General features: G+C 36.8%; 1 protein-coding gene across 1 annotated transcript in view; it reads right to left on the bottom strand.

Annotated features, from left to right (window-relative positions):
* Positions 1–13580: 13580 nt before the first annotated feature.
* The window catches only part of LOC113737916 (serine/threonine-protein kinase PBS1-like), a 14386-nt gene continuing 4796 nt past the window's right edge, over positions 13581–23170 (bottom strand). The window contains exon 4 of the mRNA XM_072084548.1: positions 13581–13849. Within this exon, the coding sequence (XP_071940649.1) occupies positions 13581–13849 (269 nt within the window). The remainder of the gene's footprint in view (positions 13850–23170) is intronic.

Here is a 23170-nt window from a genome sequence, read left to right as displayed (position 1 = left end):
CTTGCTCCTTTTTTGTTTAGATATATATCAATTCTTATTTCCTATAAGAATTCTTAATATTATATGATTCTTATTTCCTACCAAAAAAGGAACTGGAAAGTAAAGCGATATAAATAAAACAGACATAAATATCTCTATTAGATATATCTCCAAATTCATGCCAATAATTTGTGTACTGCATAGGGAACCGAAGTAAATAAGAATTGTTATCACCACAAGAAGTAGAAAAGTAACTAATTTCAAAAGGAACCATTAATAACATAAGTCAATAACTGATGTTGGAAATAGGATTCTTAATAAATTTTATTATTAAGTACGTTATCAAGACATAATGCATAGCACGAAATTTATGGAAAAAAAAAAGTTAATTGAATCCAATTAACTATATGTATTTGACCCGTACGGTCAAATATAAATTCCTATTTGAGCACGGGTTTGTAAATTCCTATAAACCCGTTCGTTATTAATCAAAACATGCAGGTTATACTCATTGCTAGGTTATAGGATTCACAATACATCTCTGCTCAGATGGTGGGGAGTATTTACTATTTAGTGTGTGGACCCACATCATAGGAGTCCATGCACTTAAAGGACTCGATATAATTGAGGTGATCTTTCAAGGTAGGTAAAATTTGTCTTGAGAACGCACTTTTATTTCCTTTAAGAATTCTTAATATTATAGGATTCTTATTTCCTACCCAAAGTTACGTATTTTATATAACTTAAATCAAGATAAACCTACTTTTAATGTTCTTATCAATATCTCTTTATATTCTTATAAATTCTTATTTCTTATGCCTACACTACATGTCTCTAATATATTGATTACAAGCATCAAATTCATGGTTAGGTATTTTCAGTGCAAGCGGTTGGCACATTAAAGTATCGATTTTGGGTTTCCACTCCTCTTGATTATCAAGTACATCTTCTTTCAATACATTTTTTTTAAAAGGCATGTTGATTTTCAATTGTAAAAGTTTAGTAACATATCTTGAATTTTATTTTATTTTTTGTTTTATTTTCTGTTTGATTTTTTTTATGAACACATAAGATTAGTAATATATCTTGAATTAGTAATAAATTTCTCTTATATTTCACATATTATATCTCACATAATATTTTCGCCTTTAATTTTGATAAATCATTATCAGATTGGTGGAACCGACAACCAATACCAACCTGAAGCATCTTCTTCCCAGATCCTAATTAGTATAACAGATGATTCTAATCAACTACATTTCAATACACTTCATATGAATCATTCATCAGAGGGTTCAACAAAAACCACAGAGGAAGGGAATTCTCATAAAAAAATTTGCATGAGAAGGTAGATTTAATATACTATTTTACTTTCTTAAATTATAATCTTTACATATTGTTATACACAACCTTGAATGCGATAAATCATTTATTTTTTTATACTTAGTTATCCTGCTTTGCTATCATGCAGTGATAATGGAAAATCAATAAATGCTGATTTGTACGGACAAATCGAGGAGAATGTTCAAACAGAAGAAAAACAAAAACAAATTTTTGAAGAGTAGAATATTATTTGATACTATTTACTGCACTTTTTATTTATTTTCAAGTTTTTTAATATTATGGTATTGTCGAATGTTACTTTTTCCATTTTTGAATTATTATTTACTAAATTAGATGTTCAAATTTATATTATAAGAGTACTTTATATTACAATGCGCATATAGTAATATACTTAAGAAAGGTTATAATAAAATATACATTACGTTTGTATTTCATATCGATATTTTTATAAAATTGACTAAATAGTATATTATTTTTCGAAGATTCCCATTCAACGAACGGGTACAAAACTAGTTACTAACTTATATTAACATATGATAAAGACAGCAAAGATGTAATATTATCCATACCTTTCGCTTACCGAATTTTTTCAGCTTTTACAACAAGTAAACAAGCGACAAAATATGAAAACTAATTCTGTTATATTCAGATTTTTTTCCAAAACTTGATCTCCTATTATCTTTTAGTTTTTTTTATAGGAATTTGTGATAATTGGTATTATTGTGAGTTTCTCTTAATGTACTACAAGTTTGTAGAGGAATTAAATGTAGAAAAAGTATTAAATATTAGAGGGTTAGAGATTGTGGGATCATTGCATAATCAGTGTCAAAGTTAACAATCTTTGGATTCATATTTCTATTATCAAAGTTTAATATACATATCTTCATTTGATTTCATTTGATTCCAGATAACTGTATTGAACAACAAATGAAAGGATGGAACCCACAAATCTATATCTCAGGTATTTAAATATGTTTACTCATTTTTTTTTGTACATCTACTTCTACGCTGAGTTGTTTAAAAAATTACAGATGGAGCTCGGAAACGCAAATCAAACATGATGAAATTGAAATATGCAAACTTAAGTGAGGAAGAATGGCGGAAAAAGATACAAAAAATTTATTTGCGAGGAAAAAAAAGAAATGTTACAAATATTAGTGGCTCTTCTACTCAAGCAACAATCACCAGTGGATTATTCCATGCTACAATGGCCCCAACACATTGTCAAGGTTAGTAACATATATCAATAAGTTTCTCTAATCATTAAACTATATTTCTTATTGATTTATTATCTTTTTAATTACTAAATAGGTGAAGTAGCATGTGACCCAAGTTGTTCAGAACCACATGAGCTAAATGAAATGCATACCTGTATGCATTGTGAAGCTAAAATGTTAGAGAATGAATTAGTTACATTCTATTGTAATAATGAAAAAATAAAGCTTCCGTGTCCTGAAATTTCAAAAGAATTGCATGGTTTATTGACTTCTTAATCTGAAGTATCAATCGATTTTGGAAGAAACATTCGTGCTTATAACAATATCTTTTCTTTCATATCATTTGGAGTGAAATTAGATAAATGTTTGGCAACTAGTAACAAAAGGATTTATACATTTCAAGTTCAAGGCCAAATCTACCATAACCTTCTAGGTTTAGAACCTAATGAGAATGACCCTATCTATTTCCAGCTCTATTTTTATGATACGAAAAATGAAATTTAAAATGGAATGAAAATACTTCTAGATAAAAATGTTTGAGAAGAAATTGTAGAAAAGTTGATGAAGATTATGAAAGCAAATCCATATGCAAAGTTTTTTCAAAAATTAAAAGACGTTCCTTCAATCAAGGATGTTCAAACCCATATCACAAAAGATGTGAACTTAGACCAACGAGCTTACAACTCTTCTACAGCAGATCAAGTTGCTGCAATTTGGATTGAAAGAAATAATCCAAATATTTCATTTTAGCGGGATATTATTGTGTACTCACATTGTGGCGATAGATATCAACTGAAACACTATTTTGGATGCTATGATCCTTTGCAATACCCACTCCTATTTCGTAAAGGTGAAGTTGGATAGAACCCAAATATTGAAAAAATGGCTACGAATAAAAGTGGTGCTCCTACAAAAAGAATGTAGACACGTCCACCAGATCTCAAATCTGCTTAGGATGTAAAGAAGGTATCATGTCGATAATATTACAGTTATAAATTCCATATTAGACAACCAAAGCAAGCAACATTGTTGCTTGCAGGAAGATTATTCCAACAGTATGCAGTGGACATGTATGTCAAAATCAAAACTTCTAGATCCGAATATTATCGAAGGTATCAAGATGAAATGAAAACAGAGCTTTATCAAGGAGTAGTAGACAGTAATGGCATGAGAAACAAGAGGCTGCAAAGTCAGAAACAGAATTGTGCTTCCAGCAACATTTATTGGAGGACCTAGAGATATGCGATGCAACTATCTTAATGCCATGGCCTTGGTACAAAAATTTGAAAAATCTAACCTATTCATTACAATGACTTGCAATCTAGAATGGAAGGAAATACAGCAACTATTGCACAAAGCACAACGATCTCAAGACAGGCCTGATCTAAAATCAAGAGTTTTTCGAGCCAAATTAGAAGATCTCAAAGATCAATTGTTCAAAAAAGAAATTTTTGGACAAGTAGCTGCTCATGTACAGATTATTGAGCTTCAAAAGAGAGGATTACCTTATGCAGACATGTTAATTATCTCAAATCAGAGTATAAAATTGTCACTCTAGATGATTTCGACAGAATTGTTTGTGCAGAACTTCCCAACAAACATAAATTTCCTGAGCTATATAATTTGGTTGTCAAACATATGCTACATGGTCCGTGTGGTAAAAAAAATGGACACAACACTTGCACGGTAAGTAAAAAATGTAAGTACAATTATCCTTGAGAGTTTTGCAATAGATCAATACAAGAAAAAGATGGCTATCCAATTTACGGGAGAAGGAATGATGGAAAAATGGTGAAGGTAACACGGGCAATGTTGAATAATCAATGAAATGTTCCGGACGACCGATACCTTCTGTCAAGGTATGATTGTCACATAAATGTTGAAGTTTGTTTGGGAGTTCAAGTAGTAAAGTATCTTTACAAATACATTATAAAGGACATGATTGAGTTGCTGTATATATTTCTCATAATAATAGTGATAATATGATAGATGAAATCCATTAATTTCAAGATGGTATATAGGTGTTAGCCCAAGAAGCTATTTGGAGGATATTTAGATTCATCATGAATGAGATGTACTCATCTAGTCACAAATCTATAACTGCATTTGCCCAGATAAACAATTTGTTTCCTATTGAAAGTACCAGAATTTAGCAAATCTCCTTGAAGATGAAGATTTATCAAAAACAATATTAACAGAATATTTTCAGGTGAACAATTCAAATAGAAACATCTCATATATACTTATCATTAATTTAGTTATGTTAACAGAAAGCATGAGATTGAATTAATATATCTTTTTTTAATTTTTGTAAACATAATTTAAAAACTAATGTGATTGTAATCCATAGGAGATTATTAGCCAATGCTATTAAAATATAATCAAAATAAAAAAGATACTATATAATCATGCCTCTTTTACATTTCCTATACAATAAATGATATGCGCACAGAGTATCAAAGTTTGGAGTTAGTTCTTCACTGTTTCTTCACTAAAAGGGCTGTACAAATTCGTTAAGATTTTTTAGACCGAATTTTCCAGCTTATGGAGTTATTAGTTTAGTCATTAGTTAGTCTTTAATTTGGGTCAATTAGTAGTTAATAAAATGGGCTAGATTTAAACTTGAAGCCGATCTTAGCAAGGGTAAAATGGTCTGAACTAGTTAAGTTGTTTGACCTAGTTTCGTTAGGAGTTTTGTAACGAAACGATAAAACATTTTTTTCCTCTTTCGATAACAAAATACGATTTCAGTGAACATCGTTCTTGAGAGAATTCCTCTGTTTGGCTCTACGAGCTTTCCTTGAACATCTAGAGTCGTCTAGTGTTCAATTTCGGCTTATCAATTAAGAATAACATCTTTGATTGTAGCGATATTTAACAAATTCCTAGGGTTTGCTAATTTGTTTGGTTGTAGGTCAAGAAAGTTCACAATCATGGGGATTAGAGGGATCCGGAGTAGGAAATTCCATCCAATCCAAACTTGTGAATATCATCGTCGTTCCTGGGGTTTATTGCCACAATTCTTGTCATCAACGGGATTCGTATCAACTGGCATCAGAGTTAGTTGACGAATTTTTCAGGTTATATTCTTTGTTTTCTTCAACGAATTTAACTCTAAGCAACAAGAGGACTAACGTTTGTGTTGGTTATATTCACAAGCAACCAGGGTTTGTGTTGGTTCATCGAGTTCTTGTTTTGTTCATCACATTTTGGATTTTTGCTTGTCGTTAGTTTATTTCTTGTTGCAATCTATTTGTATCAATTTTACTGTTGTTTTCTCATGTTTAAGTCCAAAATTTTGGTGTTAAATTGTGTTGGTTGTTAGTGTCTTGTTCCACAAAAAAATCAACAAAAAATTTCTAGCCATTATGGTTTCTTGTGTCATTGCGTTTGTTTGTTGTTTCTATTTAGTTTTTTGTTGCAATCTATCTGAAACTTCCAGTTGTTAGTTTCTTCTGATTGTTGTCTAGATTGTAGCATAATTCTTGTTGTTAACGTGTGCCAATTGGTCATAAACAGTCTAGCAAAAATCAGAAAATTTTTTAGCCATTAGGTTTCTTCTTATCGCGACCAAGTTAGGCTTTGTGTCATGGAAGTCCAAGTTCTTGTCTCAGGGAGGCAAGCTCGTTCTCATAAAGCATGTCCTATCATCTATCCCCTTGCACTTATTATCGGCTGCGGTCCTACCAGCTGAAATCTTTGCCGTTATTGAGAAGATGTATTCTAATTTCTTGTGGGGATCGAACGAGGGGGGTCCCCGATATCACTGGATTCGATGGAATCAATTATGCTTTCCGACGAAGGAGAAGGGAGTAGGCTTTCGCCTCCTCCAGGACGTGTATATGGCCTTCTCCTTGAAATTATGATGGAAGTTTCACACGGGGACCTTTCTCTGGACCAAATTTCTGCTAGCAAAATATTGTCATTCCTATCACCCATGTCGGGTGGAGTACAGTGTAGGCACATCAGCAACCTGGAAACGACTAGTTAATATGAGCCGTCAAGCGAAGCTTTCCATGTGGTGGTTGGTGAATGTGGGAACTTGTGATTTTTGGTATGACAACTGGTTGGATAATGGAGCTCTTTCCACAGAGTTTAGGTTCACGGGACCTTGACATTCAAGGATTTCCTTGTAGATGGAATGTGGAATTCAATGCTCCTTGCCCACTACTTCCCAACGGACATCATGGCTATTATATTACAGCAGCCACCCCCAGACGGTGAGAGGCCGGACGAGGTGGTGTGAATGCCATTGACATCGGGACAGTTCTCATTATCTTCCACCTTCCAGGAGGTTAGGCAATCTCGAAATGCCTCTTGGCTCTTCTCTCACATCTGGCATCCCCAGATCCCTTTAAAAGTATATTTTTTTATGCTTCGCCTACTACTGCAGAGACTTCCACTCGATGATATCTTGGGTAAGTTTGGGGTCCAATTGCCATCAAAATGCTTCTGCTGCTGTATGGCAGAGAGGGAATCTATGGAGCATATTTTTGCATCGAGACAACTTGCGAGAAGGATTTGGGGTTTCTTTGGGGCTGTATGTGGAATAGATTTGCCTAGGGGTCAGTTGCGTGACAGAACAATGGCTTGGTGGCTGTCCAAGCAACCGGAGGTCCAAAAAAGGCTTGTGGTCTCTATTCTCCATAGTTTCATCTGTTGGCACATATAGAAGGCGAGAAATAAAGCGCTCTGGGAGGGGATTAGATTGTCATATGAGGATATTTGTCATAGCGTTTTCCAGGATGTTGCTATGGCAGTTGCGGACAAGTTTAACAAGGGCATTCTCCCATTGACTTTTGTCCAGTTTTTTGAAAGTCTTTCCCAACCCTCATCCCCACTTCAGTGTTAGCTTGTCCGATGGCGGGCAACAAGTACGAGGATAGTGACACTTAATACAGACGGCTGCTGTAAGGGTAATCCAGGAACGAGTGGCGGGGGTGGTGTAATCCGGGCCTTAGATGGTCGAGTTTTGGTAGGATATTCAGTTTCTTGGGGGTCAGTACGAGTTTGCGTGCTGAGGTATTGGCTTTGTTAGCGAGTCTCCGACTTTGCAGTCAGAAAGGCTTTACACAGGTTCAAGTACAGTCCAATTCGTTGGTGTTAGTAGGCATATTGCAACGCAGGTTTCAGTGCCCGTGGCAAATTCGTAAAGAGGTATTCCAAATATGGCAGCTGACTGAGGGTCCAGAGCAATTCTCTCATTGCTTTAGAGAAGCAAACAAGGTGGCAGACATACTCGCTAATGAAGGTCTCTTACACCCACTTGACCCGATTAGGGTTTATGACCAACCAAGTCGCCTGCCACAGCTGGCAAGAGGGGCAGTCAGGTTGGATAAATTAGGTCTTCCCTCTCTCCGATTTCTTAAAAAATCATCTGCATAACTGGCCTCCAAACTTTCGTAGAGTTGAAATGTATCAAGTGCCATGTGATATTTTCTTGAATTTGGGTTTGTTGGTAGGGAGTTTCGTCCATTCATAAGGGGAAACTCTGTCAAAATTTTTTAAAATAAATAAAATACTTATTTTAAAAAAATTTCTTGATAAAAAAAAGTTAGGCTTCGTGTTTCTTGGTTCTGTCCACATCAATTGTTGTTGGTTGCATACGTTTCTTGTTTCTAGCATATTCTGTCACTGATTGTTTCATGATTTCAATGAAAATTGAGTCAAGAAAACAACACACCAATCATTAGTTCTTGAACAAATTGCTAGTCGTGTGTTTTTAGAAGAATCCGATTCTTTGTTTAGGGTTTTTGATAAAGTGTCGTGATTCTGGAATTTGTATTGAAAAGTAGACTGACCATGCGTAATTTTTGAAATTTTGAATCGAAATACCAAAAATCTTGAAGTTCTTGATTGTTCAAGTAACAATCTACAAGTTCTTGAAGTAACAGTCTCGGTTCTTGAAGATTTCCAACTCTAAAACTTGTTTTGTGCCCAAACCAAGATACATGGAATTGTTTGGGGGGGATAAACCTTCAAATTTTTGTCGCTCTTGAATTCTGGAACATCTTCATACATTCATGTGCAAAAATCTAAAAATTTTATGGGTTTTGGGGGCTGAAACTGGATCATACCAAACCTACAAAATTTTCAGTTGCTAGACTTGTTCTATCTAGCTCATTCTTGGTTGAAATTCTTGATCCGAACTTGACCATTAAAACTGTTGTTATAGCCACCAAAAAAAAAAAAAACCAAACCAGCTGCAACTACCAATCCAAATCCAATTCGAATTATAAGTTCCTTCAATTTCGACAGCTTGTGGTTAATTCTTATTAGAAAAAAATTCTGAGTCTGGCCTTGATATTGATTTAAAGAGTATCCAGAAATTGAACCTTGTTTGTGTCTTGGAGGATTGAGTCTACTGAACCAATTACAAATAGAAAACAACCATAATTCTTTATCCAAATTACAATTCAGATTACAAGTTTGAATCCGAAAGCTGTTGTAATCCAATTTCGTTTGGAATTCATTGAAACCAGTCTTGAAAACCTTAAACCATTGGGACAAGGGAATCAAACCAGATTTGTTCCAAGGTAAACAGTCCAAATAAATTCCAGATTTGCACAAATTCTTGAACTAGTGTCGGGTAACCATTGTTCCAATTGTTTTGCATCAAGTTCTTAATTTTTCTTGGTGTTGTTAGTTAGCTTTCTTTTCCAGTAGTGTCCAGCCATAAATTTCAGTCTTAGAGTCCAGGAAATAAACATCTGAACTTCAATAGCTTAGGACTAAATTTTGACACAAATTTTCAGCTTTACTAAGTGTTGAAAATTTCAATTTGTTGGCATCTTTTTGCTAGAGTTTGTGTCGCATTCTTACTAGAGTATTGAGTCGATAGTTCTAATCTTTTTTCAGTAGTTGTACACTTAAATTCCAGTAATTCTAGTGTTACACATATCTCCAAAGTCCAACTTGTCAAAGTACTAAAAAATTTCAGATTCTTAGTCGCTTATTAAACTAGTTTGTTGAGTCACTTCAACTAGTTGAAAGTTGTTACTTCCAGCTTTACTCTAGTAAATTTCCAGCCTCCTTGTTGTCCCAAAAGTCGAGTTTTTCATCCCAAATTTTCAGAAATTCATGTCATTTCTTTGATTCATCAAGTACAATCGTTAGTTGGCTACACCAAGGGGCTTGATAGTAGAGCTTGAATTCAAACATTTTGAAAGTGATTCTACGCTATTCAATACCCTAACTGATATGAGCATGGAGTCTCAAAGTTTGGAGTTATTTCTTCCCCGTTTCTCACTAAAAGTGCTGCTCAAATTCGTTTGGAAGAAAGATTTTTGTGGACCGAATTTTCCAGCTTATGGAGTTATTAGTTTAGTCATTAGTTAGTCTTTAATTTGGGTCAATTAGTGGTTAATAAAATGGGCTAGATTTAAACTTGAAGCCGATCTTAGCAAGGGTAAAGTGTTCCGAACTAGTTAAGTTGTTTGACCTAGTTTCGTTAGGAGTTTTGTAACGAAACAATAAAACATCTTTTTTCCTCTTTCGATAATAGAGTACGATTTCAGTGAACATCGTTCTTGAGAGAATTCCTCTGTTTGGCTCTACGAGCTTTCCTTGAACATCTAGAGTCGTCTAGTGTTCAATTTCGGCTTATCAATTAAGAATAACATCTTTGATTGTGGCGACATTTAACAAATTCCTAGGGTTTGCTAATTTGTTTGGTTGTAGGTCAAGAAAGTTAGCAATCATAGGGATTAGAGGGGTCCGGGGTAAGAAATTCCACCCAATTCAAACCTGTGAATATCACCATCGTTTCGAGTCATTGTCGCGATTCTCATTATCAATGGGATTCATATCAATAAGTCAATAGCACATGGTAATTATTTATCGTAAATTGTATCCAATCTTTTTGAAAATTGTTTTTTGACATGTTTAAGCTTGAAATAAGCATAATTTTGCAAGTGTCTATTTGTTGTTTTACAATGTTTTCTATTTGGGGCATTGAACATCATTTTTTTTGGTAAACCCCGTGCACGGGGGTAGGATGCTAGCCCAACTTTAATTAGAAGAAATAAAAAATACATAGCGAGGGACCACACCTTACCTCTAGCCTATGAGACCGATTAGACAAAGTTATCATCTATGTCTTCCCCTACGAAAACTAGGACAACCCCACTTATATAAAGTAACATCTCCTCTAACCATGCGGGGAAGGGTAAGGAAGGAATCATAAACGAACGGCTCTCCAGAATCAGCCCCAACCTTAGAAAGTGTATCCACAGGTTTATTCGCCTCTCGAAAGCAGTGTGAGATCTCTCTATAATGATGGCTATACTGCAACAATTCTTGTAACTCCTGCTACACCACCCATGGACACTTAGCTCTCCCCTAGATAATGTGGATAAGAACAAATGAGTCAGACTCCAAATGTAAATTGGTCAGTCCCCAAGCTACTCCTAACTGCACCCCATGGAGTAACGCCCTCATTTCTGTTTGTAAACCAGTCATCTCTCCAAAATAACAAGAAAAAGCTAACAGGAACCTCCCATCACTATCTCGGAACAGACCTCCCCCTCCACTCCTCCCAGAATTACCCCTCAAACACCCATCTGAGTTTAATTTCACCACCGCATGCAACGGATATTTCCATCTAACCGTCAACATATTCACAGACATTCTCAACCCAGCTACCACATCCGGGAGATCAGACCACGACCTAGGCATACTCACCCCTTGAAAATGAGTGCCAAAACTCTCGTGAAGTTAATTAACAATTCGACCACAAACTTGTGTCACAGTCGCTACCCTCCCTTCAAAGACAAACTTATTTCTCGTTTTCCATAAGTTCCAACAAATCAAGGCGGGCAAAATTCGAAACAAGAATCAAATATACATAGTTCGACCAGATTTCAACCACCAAGCAATCACCTTATTCCTTATCGTGATAGCTCCCCAAAACCCTCCGATCGACATTTCAAAGAAACCCTAGACCTATCTAGCAAACTCACCAATGCAAAAGATATGGTTAATAGTTTCCTAAGAAGAATGCCAACAGCAAAAACAACGAGACGGGCCGACCACACCAAACTTATGCAGTACATCCATAACCGGTAGCCGACCATTCATCAATCGTACCATAAAAAAGGAAATTTTCAAAGGCAAGACCCGATGCCATCAAAAGGAGAAGAGAATAGAACTATTACCACCTTGTCGCACAACCTGATATGCCGATGCTATAGAAAACTCACCCGAGTTAGTTGGATACTAAATCATTTTGTCTACCTGATCCGAAGAAGGAGGAGCTGCCTCCAAGACCCTGTGCACCCAACTCGTAGGCAACACATCATATAACCTCTGCCAATCACAGCAACCTTGAACCACAAACTTCGAAACCGATTGTTCCTGGAAAGTTTCCACCTCTTGACATAGCGGCCCTGATCCTAACCAATTATCGTGCCAAAAACTAGAATTTTCGCTACCCAATATCCATTGTATATTCCTCTCCGCCACCACCTGAACGTCCATCATCCTTCTCCAAGTGGCAGATTGCCATGGACACATCTCGGAATAACACGGATGCAAATTGGGATTATACTTCAAGCACATGAACTCTGCCCATAATGATTGTTGCAGCCTAAACCTCCACCACAACTTCAGAGAAAAAGTAGCAAAAACATGGTGCAATGATCGTAGACCCACACCTCCCTCCCTATTTGATCCAGTGAATACATGGCCCAAACTCTGAAGCACCCTATAAAAAGTTTGCAAAAATATTCTCCAATATCTTGGAAATCCCCTTAGGAGGATTGGAAGCCGCAAGAATATGGATAGGCATCAATGACAGCACACTCCGTATCAAGACCAATTTGCCGCCATCTGATAAGAATCTCTTTTTCCACGAAAGCACCCTATTAACCACTGAAGTACATACAGCCGAAAAGTAACTTTTTTTTCTGTCTCCCAATGTATAATGGACACCCAAGATACTTTACTGGAAAGGATTGTGTGTGAAAACCCGTAGTTTGTGCAATAATATGCTTTTGCACACCCAAGATATTAGCATGAGACAAAAAGCAGCTCTTACTATGATTGACCTTCTGTCCCGAGACTATCTCATAATCCTCCAACGCCTTCATAATCAGCCATAATTACTTCTTTATTCCACTAGAAAAAATAATAACATCATATGCATAAGCTAAATGGGCAACAACTGGGCACCCTAATGGAACCTTAAAAGGCACAAAATCCTGTCGCCCAATCAAGGAATTCAACAGTCGAGACAAGACTTCAGCACCTATGACAAAGAGAGATGGCGAGAGCAGATCCCCTTGGCAAATATCCCGACTAGATTTAAAAAACCTTGGGGCACACCATTAATAATAACTGAGAACCAAATATTCGAAATCAGCCTCCAAACCATATCTATCCAAACCTCACTAAACCCGAACCTTCTGAGCACTTGCAATAGGAAAAGCTAGGACACTCTATCGTACGCCTTGGCCATGTCTAGCTTTAAGACAATATTACCCCCCGATTAGACTTCCCTATACCCGACACTATTTCCTGAGCTAATAGAAAATTGTCAAAAATCTGTCTATCTTTAACAAAACCACTCTGTTGAAGTGAGATAATACAAGGCAACATCTTAGCCAATCTAACAGCCAGAATTTTAGACATAACCTTATCCTTATTAATAAAATTACACAAACTTATCGGCCAGAATTGACTAAATTCTTGAGGAGCACTTACCTTCGGGATAAGCACCACCAGCGTCGCAGTAATGCTCTTCGGCACCTCAACTCCATAGAAAAAATTGCCCACCGCCTTATAGACATCCTTGGCCACCACGTCCCAAGCAAATGAAAAGAATCTCCCGGTAAAACTGTCTAGCCCAGCGGTACTCTCACCATCCATTGCAAACACAACCTCTCAAACCTCCTCCAAAGAAGGAACACGCACCAGATCCTCATTTTGATCATGAGATATTATTTTAGGAATGACACCCAATATATCCCATGACCGCAAACAAGGCTCAGCTGTAAACAAGCTCTCAAAGAAATGGACCGCCTCTGTTGCAATCTGACTTTTCTATGTTAACCAAACCCTATTGGCATCCTTAATACGATGAATTATTGACCTGGCTCTTCCCTTTGCAACTATAGAGTGGAAATACTTTGTGTTCCTATCCCCATCCTGCAACCATTTAGCTCTTGCCTTTTGCTTCCAAAATTCCTCCTTTACAAACAAAGCATTCCTAAGTACCGCTTGAGCTTCTTGCAATGCTAACAACTTCGGCTCAGGGGGATCATCGTCAAAGAGAGCTTCTGCCAATGACGCCCGCTCCTCAGCAACTTGCACTGCATCAAAAATATTTCCAAACTGCTCACGTGACCAACTTTGTATATGTTTTTAACCTGACGCAATTTACTAGCCAATCGCTGCAATAGCGGTCCTGGAAATAACCCTTCCCACCCTCTTCGAATCACCTCCAGTAACTCTGGCTTAAACGTCCAAAAATTCAGAAATCGGAACGCTCTTGACTTATTGTCAAGCCTAGTTATGGCCGATAGCACCAGGGGAGCATGATCTGAAGAATCTCTCCCTAAATGATGCACCTGAAAGTTAAAAGGTAAGGCAGCGGCCCCCTGGTTAAAGAGCATTCGATCTAGTCGCGTCCAAATACGGGTTCTCCCTCCTCTATTATTGCACCATGTAAATCTGGAACCTGAGAAACCAGCATCTTGTACACCTACCCTAGCCATAAACGAAATAAAATCCAACCCCTCCTCCGGTCGAAATGGTAACCCACCTCTCTTTTCCTCCTCGCTAACAATCACATTAAAATCCCGTACTAGAAACCATGGAAGAGCCAACGGGTTATCGACTAACAACGCCGCCCAAAGCAAAGCTCTTTTTTGCCAGTATACTTTGCATGGACAAATGAGAAGACCATCGGCTCAGAGAGCAATGAATATAGAATTAAGGGTTCACCCTTTTCGTTTTTTAAGTTAGCGTGAATCAGGATTTTTAGTGCGACTATCCGGTACGAAGTGTGGATCAAGTTTGGTGATTAAAAGTGAGTTTTAGATGATATTAAGTGTGGGATTAGAGGTGATAATAATAAGTTAGTAAATTATAAGTTAAAACCCTATTATATGCAATTTAAGGAAAATCGGCTCGAACCGATGGGTATCACTCACTACCGATTGACCACACCACTTGACTACCACTTCCTCACCATAAAATATCATTGATATTGGTGCAAAATATCTCCCTCATCCTCAACCCTCTTAGCTGAAATATTTGACCAAAAAAATGCAAGGAAAAGAAAAAATTTGAGATGGATTTTGGATGCGACAAGTGGCAACCATCCCTTAAGTGTTGACCAACCAATTTTCCTCCATATTTATCATCAAAAAACACACAAATTGCCCTCATTTTCTTCCTCCTATCCGTGAATAAGAGAGAGAGAGAGTAAGAGAAAAACAACTTCACTTCATCTTGATTTGCACCATTTGAGTGAAAAAAATAAGATTCTAAACCGATTAACTTGTAAATTGGAAGTTTGGGAAGCTTAGGGAACTAAAAATTTCAAGGGGAAGTGAAGGAGAACACTAGCAAGCTCTAGTTTTGAGGTAAAAGGGCTGACCACTCTTTTCTTTTTCCCTTAATCATGTTGGAGTTGTTTAGTAACTTGTATTTGTGATTGTGATGCTTAAATCAAGAGATTTTGGATGATTGGGGTGATGCATTTGAATTAGGGTTTAAATGATTTCCTTCTCATACTTGTTGTATGGATGGTATATGATGTATACAAGCTTGTATATGAGGTGGTAGTGATGGTTTTAAACTAGAAATGAGATTTATACCTTGATTGTAGCAAATTTCCAGAATTGAAGTTAAGGTATACCCTGTACTGCCCGGTTCTAGTTTGCTATGATAGAGGCCGAATTGGGATTATCCTGAAACATGAAAGTTGTATAGAATAATTTTTTATAGTTTCCTGCAAAATTTCAGCCCAATCGGAGCAATGTACCCTGTGAAAAGACCGAAATACCCTGACTGCCCTAAGTGAATCCAGTGATCAGTTTTGGATATTTCACTAATTTGGTTGTGTCTTTTCACCATGATATGTACTGAACTAGTATTTATCCAAAACATGAAAATTGTAGTACTATGTCTTAGTTTTCCAACGCCCCTAAGCATGCCTTAATCGGACTTCGGTAGCTTGAGTTATGGCCATTTGAATGTAGTGCAGTTAACTAGCTTGTTGGTAGGAATCCGGTTCTGTAAATTGGGAATATGACTTGGATACACTAGAAACTGGACTAAGTGGTCTTCATCGAAATTGTAGCCCTCTGTCTTAGATTCAAAACGGTATAAGTTGTATCTCAATCCGATAAGCGTAGCCTCGGTTGTGTCCATTACGCAAAACAACGTCAAATCTGTCTTTTGTTTTTTGACGCAAACTTCATTTCCGCACATGTTCCTAGCTTGGTTTGGTACTTGTATGCTGTTGAGCCTATTGAACGGCTTTGGAAATGAGATGATTTTATGTATGAATTTGAGTTTGTTTGAGGAAAACTTGAAGCCATAAATGGCTGGAAAATAGGTAAATATAAAGGGCGTGCTACCCAAATTTACGCTTAAGGACTAGGTAGAAACACTTGCGACTCGAGTAAAACTTGAGAGCGAATATGTGACGACCCCACCTCCCCCTAAGGCGAACCAGAGGATTCGGCGGGCCGCCTGCCCGGCTCTCGCCGGGACTCAGTCGTTCACTAAAGTCCTCAAATGAATTACAAGAATAAACCTCAAATATACATCACATGGTCCACAAATATACATCCAAGTCTCCAATAATTACATGTCACAAATGCAGCGGAAACTAATTCCCAACTATACATCAAATGATTCCAAATCCAAATTGTACAAAATATAGGCCATCCATTCACGTGAATAAGCACAACAAGTCCTTCGTTCGCCTTGAGCCCTGTGGAGGGGGAAAAATATTTTTTTGGGGTGAGCTAGAAGCTCAGCGAGTAACCAGAAAAATCAGTAATCAAATAGGTTTCACAATAGTTCATTTCAATGATGTCATATATCAATGATGTCATAAATCAAATGATAAGTCCAGAAACAACTACAACAGTTGCAAAACAGTAAATATGGAGTATCAATAATTCAAGAAACATTTACAATGGAAAGCGATAGTAACATTCATGAAAAAGATAAGTTCGTTCTCCTGACATTTCCTCCTTCCTTCAAACTTTTGAAAAATGCATTTTCTTTTCTTTTATAAATAAACCCCTCGCTCATTTGGTCATTCATTTCATTCACCAAACTCCACCAACCTCCACCAACTTACAAAGGTAATACTCGAGTATACCAAACGTTCACCCAAGTCCCTAATCGCCCGACCGAGACTATTTCTGGCTCAAGACGACCGGTAACAAGGGGCAATGGCCAGTTCAGCCCAAAAGGCTTACATCATGCGCAACTAGTATTTCAATAATTAAATCCTTGAAAATTGCACAGCTATTTAGGTCGAGTGCGATAAAGTATACACTCGCCTAGAAAGCTCGTTTTGAAAATCATTCAAAGCACTTAACACGTTATCAATCAATAATACAAGTCATGAAGTCAAGAAAATATAGCAAATAAGGAACACTCACATGCAAGCACGTATGATATGCAAGAAAACAGTTCAAAAGTAACTTTGGAAACAGTTTAAAGGTAAATAATGCAAGAAAACGGTACAAAAGTAACGTTGGAAACAGTTCACAAGTAAATAATGCAGGAAACGGTTCATAAATAACTTCAGAAATAGTTTGAGGTCACGCACCTCCATGGCTCAGAAATCATCCATCATATAACATTGCCTTGCTCAAATCTAAGTCTTAGATCACAAACTCAAAGCAATCAAACCCTTCAAAACTTCGGACAGCACTTCCCCTAAATTTGCTTACTTTCCCAGCCATCATGGCTTCATTATTTCTTCAGCCAGTCCCAAAGGTACACACACAACAACAAGTTCATCCAATAGCCATTCAGCAAGCTCCAAGTAGTACTAGTACAAGTCAAGTTAGGAAAAAGTCTGGAAATGAAAGTTAAACTCAAAACCAGAAAAACAGTTTTGATGTCATTTTACGGTAATGGTACCAAAGGTGCTACGATTGTCGGATGAAGGTACAAGACCCACCGTTTCGAAGCTAAGAGATAGGGGTACAATATTACAGAAGGTCACTCAACCCAGTTTTGAGTGTAACCAGGTCGAAAATGCAAGATACCATACCAGAATCACAAAAACAGATTCACAAAACGCATTCTAGCGGAAACATCATAAATCAGGCTATCCAAGTCCAAATCCAGAAATTCCAAAACCAGCTGAAAGCTAAGAAACAGGGTTAAATTTCATCAGAAAGCCTCAACAACTAATTCGGAAGCAATTCCAGCCAAAACAACCAATTACAGACGCACTTCTCAATTTCGGGTAAAACCAGAACAGCAATAGTAATTTCGACTTTTCTCATTCCACACTACTCTGATTGACCTGAAATTTTGTAGGCACCTCTAAAATGTCATTCCCTACAACTTTCATGTTTTAAGCCAAGGCCAATTTGGCCTCTATCTATGACCTAAAATTTCGGACAGAATGAAGAACCAAGGAACCCTAATTTTCCAGATTTCTTCCAAAACAGAAATTACTTGCAATCTTCCACTTTTTCCACCTTCTAGAATCATTAAACATCATTTCCAATCATCATACATGACCCCATAATCATATCCATATGAAAACAGAAAAATCCCCAAAAATAATAAAACTTCATCATTTTCAACCAAAATCAGGAAATCAACCATAAAATCACTTATTCAACCACCACCAATCACTAATTGAACATTATCAAGATCAAAGGAAAGGTTCCTTAGTCACTTACCTTACAAACCCATGAAAAGACCCAACTTAGCACCTTTGCTTCTCAAACCACTTCACTACACACCTTAATACTACCAAGAGAAAGGTTTTTATGGAGCAAATCCAAGTTTAATCGGTTAAATTGTTTGATTGGAGCAAGAAATGAAGAAGTAAGATGAAAGCTTTCCTTTCTTTTCTCCTTGTGAAGCTCAGCCAAGATGATGAAGAATGAAGGTAATTTTGGATCAATTTGGTACTTATTTGGTAAAGGTAGTAAGATGGTCAAATGTCAAAGTCCAACCTTCAATAACAAGGTGACACTTGTCACCCTTTAAGCTTGAGATTATCTTCTTGTCTCTCCAAGACAAATATCTTAACACCTTGTAAAATAATATCACTTAATACAAAATTCTAACAAGTTGTCAAAAATATAATGCATTTACTGCACTTGCGGGTCCCAAGTTCAAAATACGCTCTTAATTTCTCAAAAACTAACCGATACTAGAAAAATCATTTTAAAACTATCTTTGCTCATAAACTTTATTTGGGGAATTTTTCTAATCAAGAAAATGTAGAAAAGGCGGGCGATTAAAAAAAATAAACCCTAGAAAATTAGAAAATTTCCGAGTTCTTAAACTCATTTTTGTTCGCGGCGTCACAGAATACCATGTGAACCACCTAAGATATTTGCATCTTCTTTTATCGAGATGTATAAGTGAGAACTTGGCCGACCTTATACTCTTGGAAAAATGAAATTTACGACTAATAGAAATACGTTTTCTCCATTTCTTCGACTCAAATGGTACTTCAGATTATACTTGATTCAAAGTTTCAAAGGTTCAAGAGCGAGCATGAATTTTTCGAAATTTGATCAGTACAGTGAATACTATTTAAACGAGTTGCATTTACTGGATTTTCTTGAAGCGGAACTCCAATGTTTCGAACTCTAGAGAGTTTTACATTCGCAAATGATATTTTATCGCAGATTTGGACTCCAACCAAGGAGTTGGACCTGAACGTGACTTTTGAGAGACATTAAACTTTTGGTGAGTGCTTTCAAATACCTAATTGAATTGGACACTTGTCTTCAATACTTTACCAATGTGATTTAATGATATGTCATTTGTTTGATCGGGTAAGAGTGTACTTTATTGCACTTGCTCTAATTTGAGATATACTTGTTTATTGTTGCGATGGATTGATATATTTGTGTATATGGTGCGCACTTCCTGGAATTCCAGAAATCCTGTGGCGAGTTACTCGAGTCGAGTCGGCAAGGGTTTGGTCGATTGGGTAATGAACCCTGGGTCTTTTGTTTTGTCGAATGGAGTGATATCTTCTCGACTAATTGATATACTCGAGTATTACCACCAGTGTTTATTGAGGATTTTGGGCCCAGTAGGGGGTTTGGATGGTGGACAGAGAGTAGTTTAAGTGGTGCTCTACTAGATTGGTTACTTACTTTAAAGTTGACGGAGTGTCAACTATTACTTGATCAAGCTTTGGTGATGCAATGGGAATTTGGCTCCTGAGAGCCATCCGTATCCTTATACTATGGAATGATTCGTATTGATCGTGTTATTGTTTCGTTTTAAAAGAAAGCTTCACACTCGTTCATTTTGAGATTTGCTACTTGAAGTGTTATTGCTCACTTTTATGAATTTTTCATGCTCATTACTTTGCTACGTGATACTTGCACGTTTAAATCATGGTCAACTTGCTATTTGGAACCTCACTGGGCTTTTAGCTCATTCCACGTCATTTGTTTTCCTTACAGGGGGTACGAGCGAAGCGTGAGATGTGCACAGGCTAGCATAGTCTAGTTGTTTTGAATTTTGAATTTGTACTCACGCTAGTACCCGACTAGGGTTGATTGTACTCAAATTGTAAACACTTTGAAGTACTTTGGTATGTAGAAGCTTTGTACCTGGATTTGAGCATCAATGTATATATTAAGTTGAAGTGCATGTGTTATTTATTTTCTATGGATGTACGTTATTTTTCTTGAGTTATGGGTGAGTAAGTCCTGGCGAGAGTTGGGCAGGCGATCCGCTAAACCCTGGGGTACGCCCTAGGAGGAGGTGTGGCCGTCACATAAAGGGCTTGAGAAAAAAGAAAATTCCTTTGGTTAAGGTCCTTTGGAGAAATCATGACGTCGAGAAAGTGACTTGGGAAGCGAATGAGGAGATGTAGCAAAAGTATCCTGAATTGTTCGTTTAGAAAGGTGATAATTTTGGGGACAAAATTCTTTTAAGGGGGAAAAGATGTGAGGGCTCAAAATTTTTTTTACTAATTTTGAAAGGTAAATAATAATGATGAAAATATTTATATTATGTGGTTTTGCTAAATTCTTTGTATTTTCATCTATTAAAATGTCATTTTATATCTTAGGTGAATTTTTATTATTAATTACCCGGTTATCGTTTGGCTAGCATTAAGTGTGAAATTTTGCAAGGGTGACGTGAAATTTAGTCTTAAGGAGAAATCTAGAACATGTAGAGACTTTAAAGAAATAGAAAAATAATAGGATAATGTTGGTTGAGGGAAATCTAGTTAAGAATAAGATGTCGCATGAGAATGCGACACATAAGCGAGTAGGTAAGGTGGTCCTCCTACCACACTTTAAAGGAAGAAACTAGACTTGAGAATTCATTTTCTCTCTTCCCCCTTTAGCTAACCGAAATTTTGAGAGAGAGAAAGAGAGGGAGACTTGAGAGCTCTCCATCTTGCTCTTGAAAATCACTTGAAAACCCATCAACCACCACAATTTTTCTTCTTCTTTTTCTTCTTTTCTTGTTGAAGGCCGAGAGAGAGAGAGGGGATCGAGGGAGGGAGAGAGAGCTGAGAGAGAGAGAGAGAGAGAGAGAGAGAGCAACCAAGAGAGAAGGGACACCATTTATCTTACTCCTTGTGGATTTGTGAAAGAAATCACCCAAGTAATCTAGAAGATTTGACCTTTCTTGAGAAAACTTGAAGGGGTGAATTTTGGAAGGAAGTTTTGAGGTTGAATCACCCTAGATCTAGTTAGATCTTAAGGTAAGAACTGAAAATCACCCTTAATCTCTAATTTCTAGTCATGAAATGTTAGATTCACTTGATTTAAGTAAGATTTATGGTAGATCTAGTAAATTTCTTAAAGTTATATCACTAAATGTTCTAGTGGTTAAAATACTAGCATAACTCTAGATTTGTTGGTTGGATTTGCTTCAAAATTGTCTTTTGATAACCAAGGACTAATGATTGATGGAATCCTTAGAGAATTGAATGAGTTTTTGTTAGTTAAATGGTTGTTCTATTGGCGAAATTCTTGAGAAATTTTTGGATGAACTAGCCGAATGAAGAGGGTTAATTTCTCATCTTCATTTTCGACATTTTTGTGTCCTTGTTGACTAAATGTCACTCAAGTGACTTGGTATTATGTTAAATTATGATTATATGTTGAATTGGAGTTGAAAGTTAGGAATTTTAACGGTTAAAAGTCATTTCTATTTCACTAATTTTGGGCTAAAAACTATCCGGGCAGTAGTGGTGAACTCGAGACTTTTTGTGTTTTCACGCATCGAATTTTGAGGAAAACTATTCTAGATACATATTATTTTCATAACTCGAGCATATGTGTCAAGTTCAAGTGAATTTGGTTTAGTTTCGCGAATTGTTGGGGGCGAAACTTATTGTCTCTTTTTACGTGTTTATAGGAGTGATTGAAAACTGTGATATCGATCCTAATTTGGATTCCGAGTTTTGATTTATTGGTGAGTTCCATGCATGTTATCTGTCTTGAATTTGCAAATGTGACTTAGATGTGAATTTGATGTTGTGACTGGGATGAATAGTATTTTGAATTGTTGAAGTGTTGTGATGTCATCTGGGTTGTTATCCCATCAACGATCAGTGATTGATTGTGCATGTTAATTCTTGGAAATTCCTAAGTCCTATGGGTGAGTCTGTCGATTCGAGCCAATTATGGGACTTGGTCGAGGAGATTTGATGAGCCATAGGAAAGTGTTTTATATTCATTGGACTTAGCATTTAGACTCGTCTCCGTTGAAATGAAAACTATGGTATGCTCAAACAATACCCATTTAAGTAAGTGTTTTGGATTTCGGGCCTGGTGGGGGGAGTCATTAGAAGGAGAATGAAATAAGTGGAGTTCTACATAGTGATAAAATTTGAAAGTCGACGGAGTGTCAACTACGTGAAATAAGATCAAGATTCGTGGACATTGGCTTCTGAGAGCCACCTGTTACCCCCTTCATATTGTTAATCAATTTATTTACTCGTTTTGAATTGTGAGTTTGAAGCGTAATTTGAACTGTTCTATGTGACTGTATGCCTTTTTGGAACTCACTGAGTGTTAGCTTATTCTTTCAAATTTGTTTTCCTTAACAAGAATTAAGAACCCGAGTGAATCCGCAGTCAGTTAGGGTGTGACCTTGTTTCTTTTGTATCTTGTTTTGGGTTGTTAAACTTTAAATTTGATATTTTGGAAGCTTGTAAGGCGAACTTTGATTGTATCTTAAGTACGTTGGATCATATTTTTATTAGTCAGGTTGTAAGTTGAACTCAGTTATGTTAGAAGCTGTGGAATTGTTATTTAAGTATTTCAGAAGTATTTTATTTGATCGTATTAGTGAGTCCTGGTGCGAGTTGGGCAGGCAGCCCGCCGAACCCTTTGGTTCATCCTAGGGGAAGGTGGGGCTATCACAATGTTGATACGAGAGGAGGCATTTAGGATATTGCAGTACCTGAATAAGAGGACGCA

Source organism: Coffea arabica, chromosome 1c (genome assembly GCF_036785885.1).
Source record: "Coffea arabica cultivar ET-39 chromosome 1c, Coffea Arabica ET-39 HiFi, whole genome shotgun sequence".
Taxonomy (NCBI): domain Eukaryota; kingdom Viridiplantae; phylum Streptophyta; class Magnoliopsida; order Gentianales; family Rubiaceae; genus Coffea; species Coffea arabica.
Note: the sequence above shows the minus strand (reverse complement) of the source record. Positions and strands in the feature narration are given on the sequence as shown.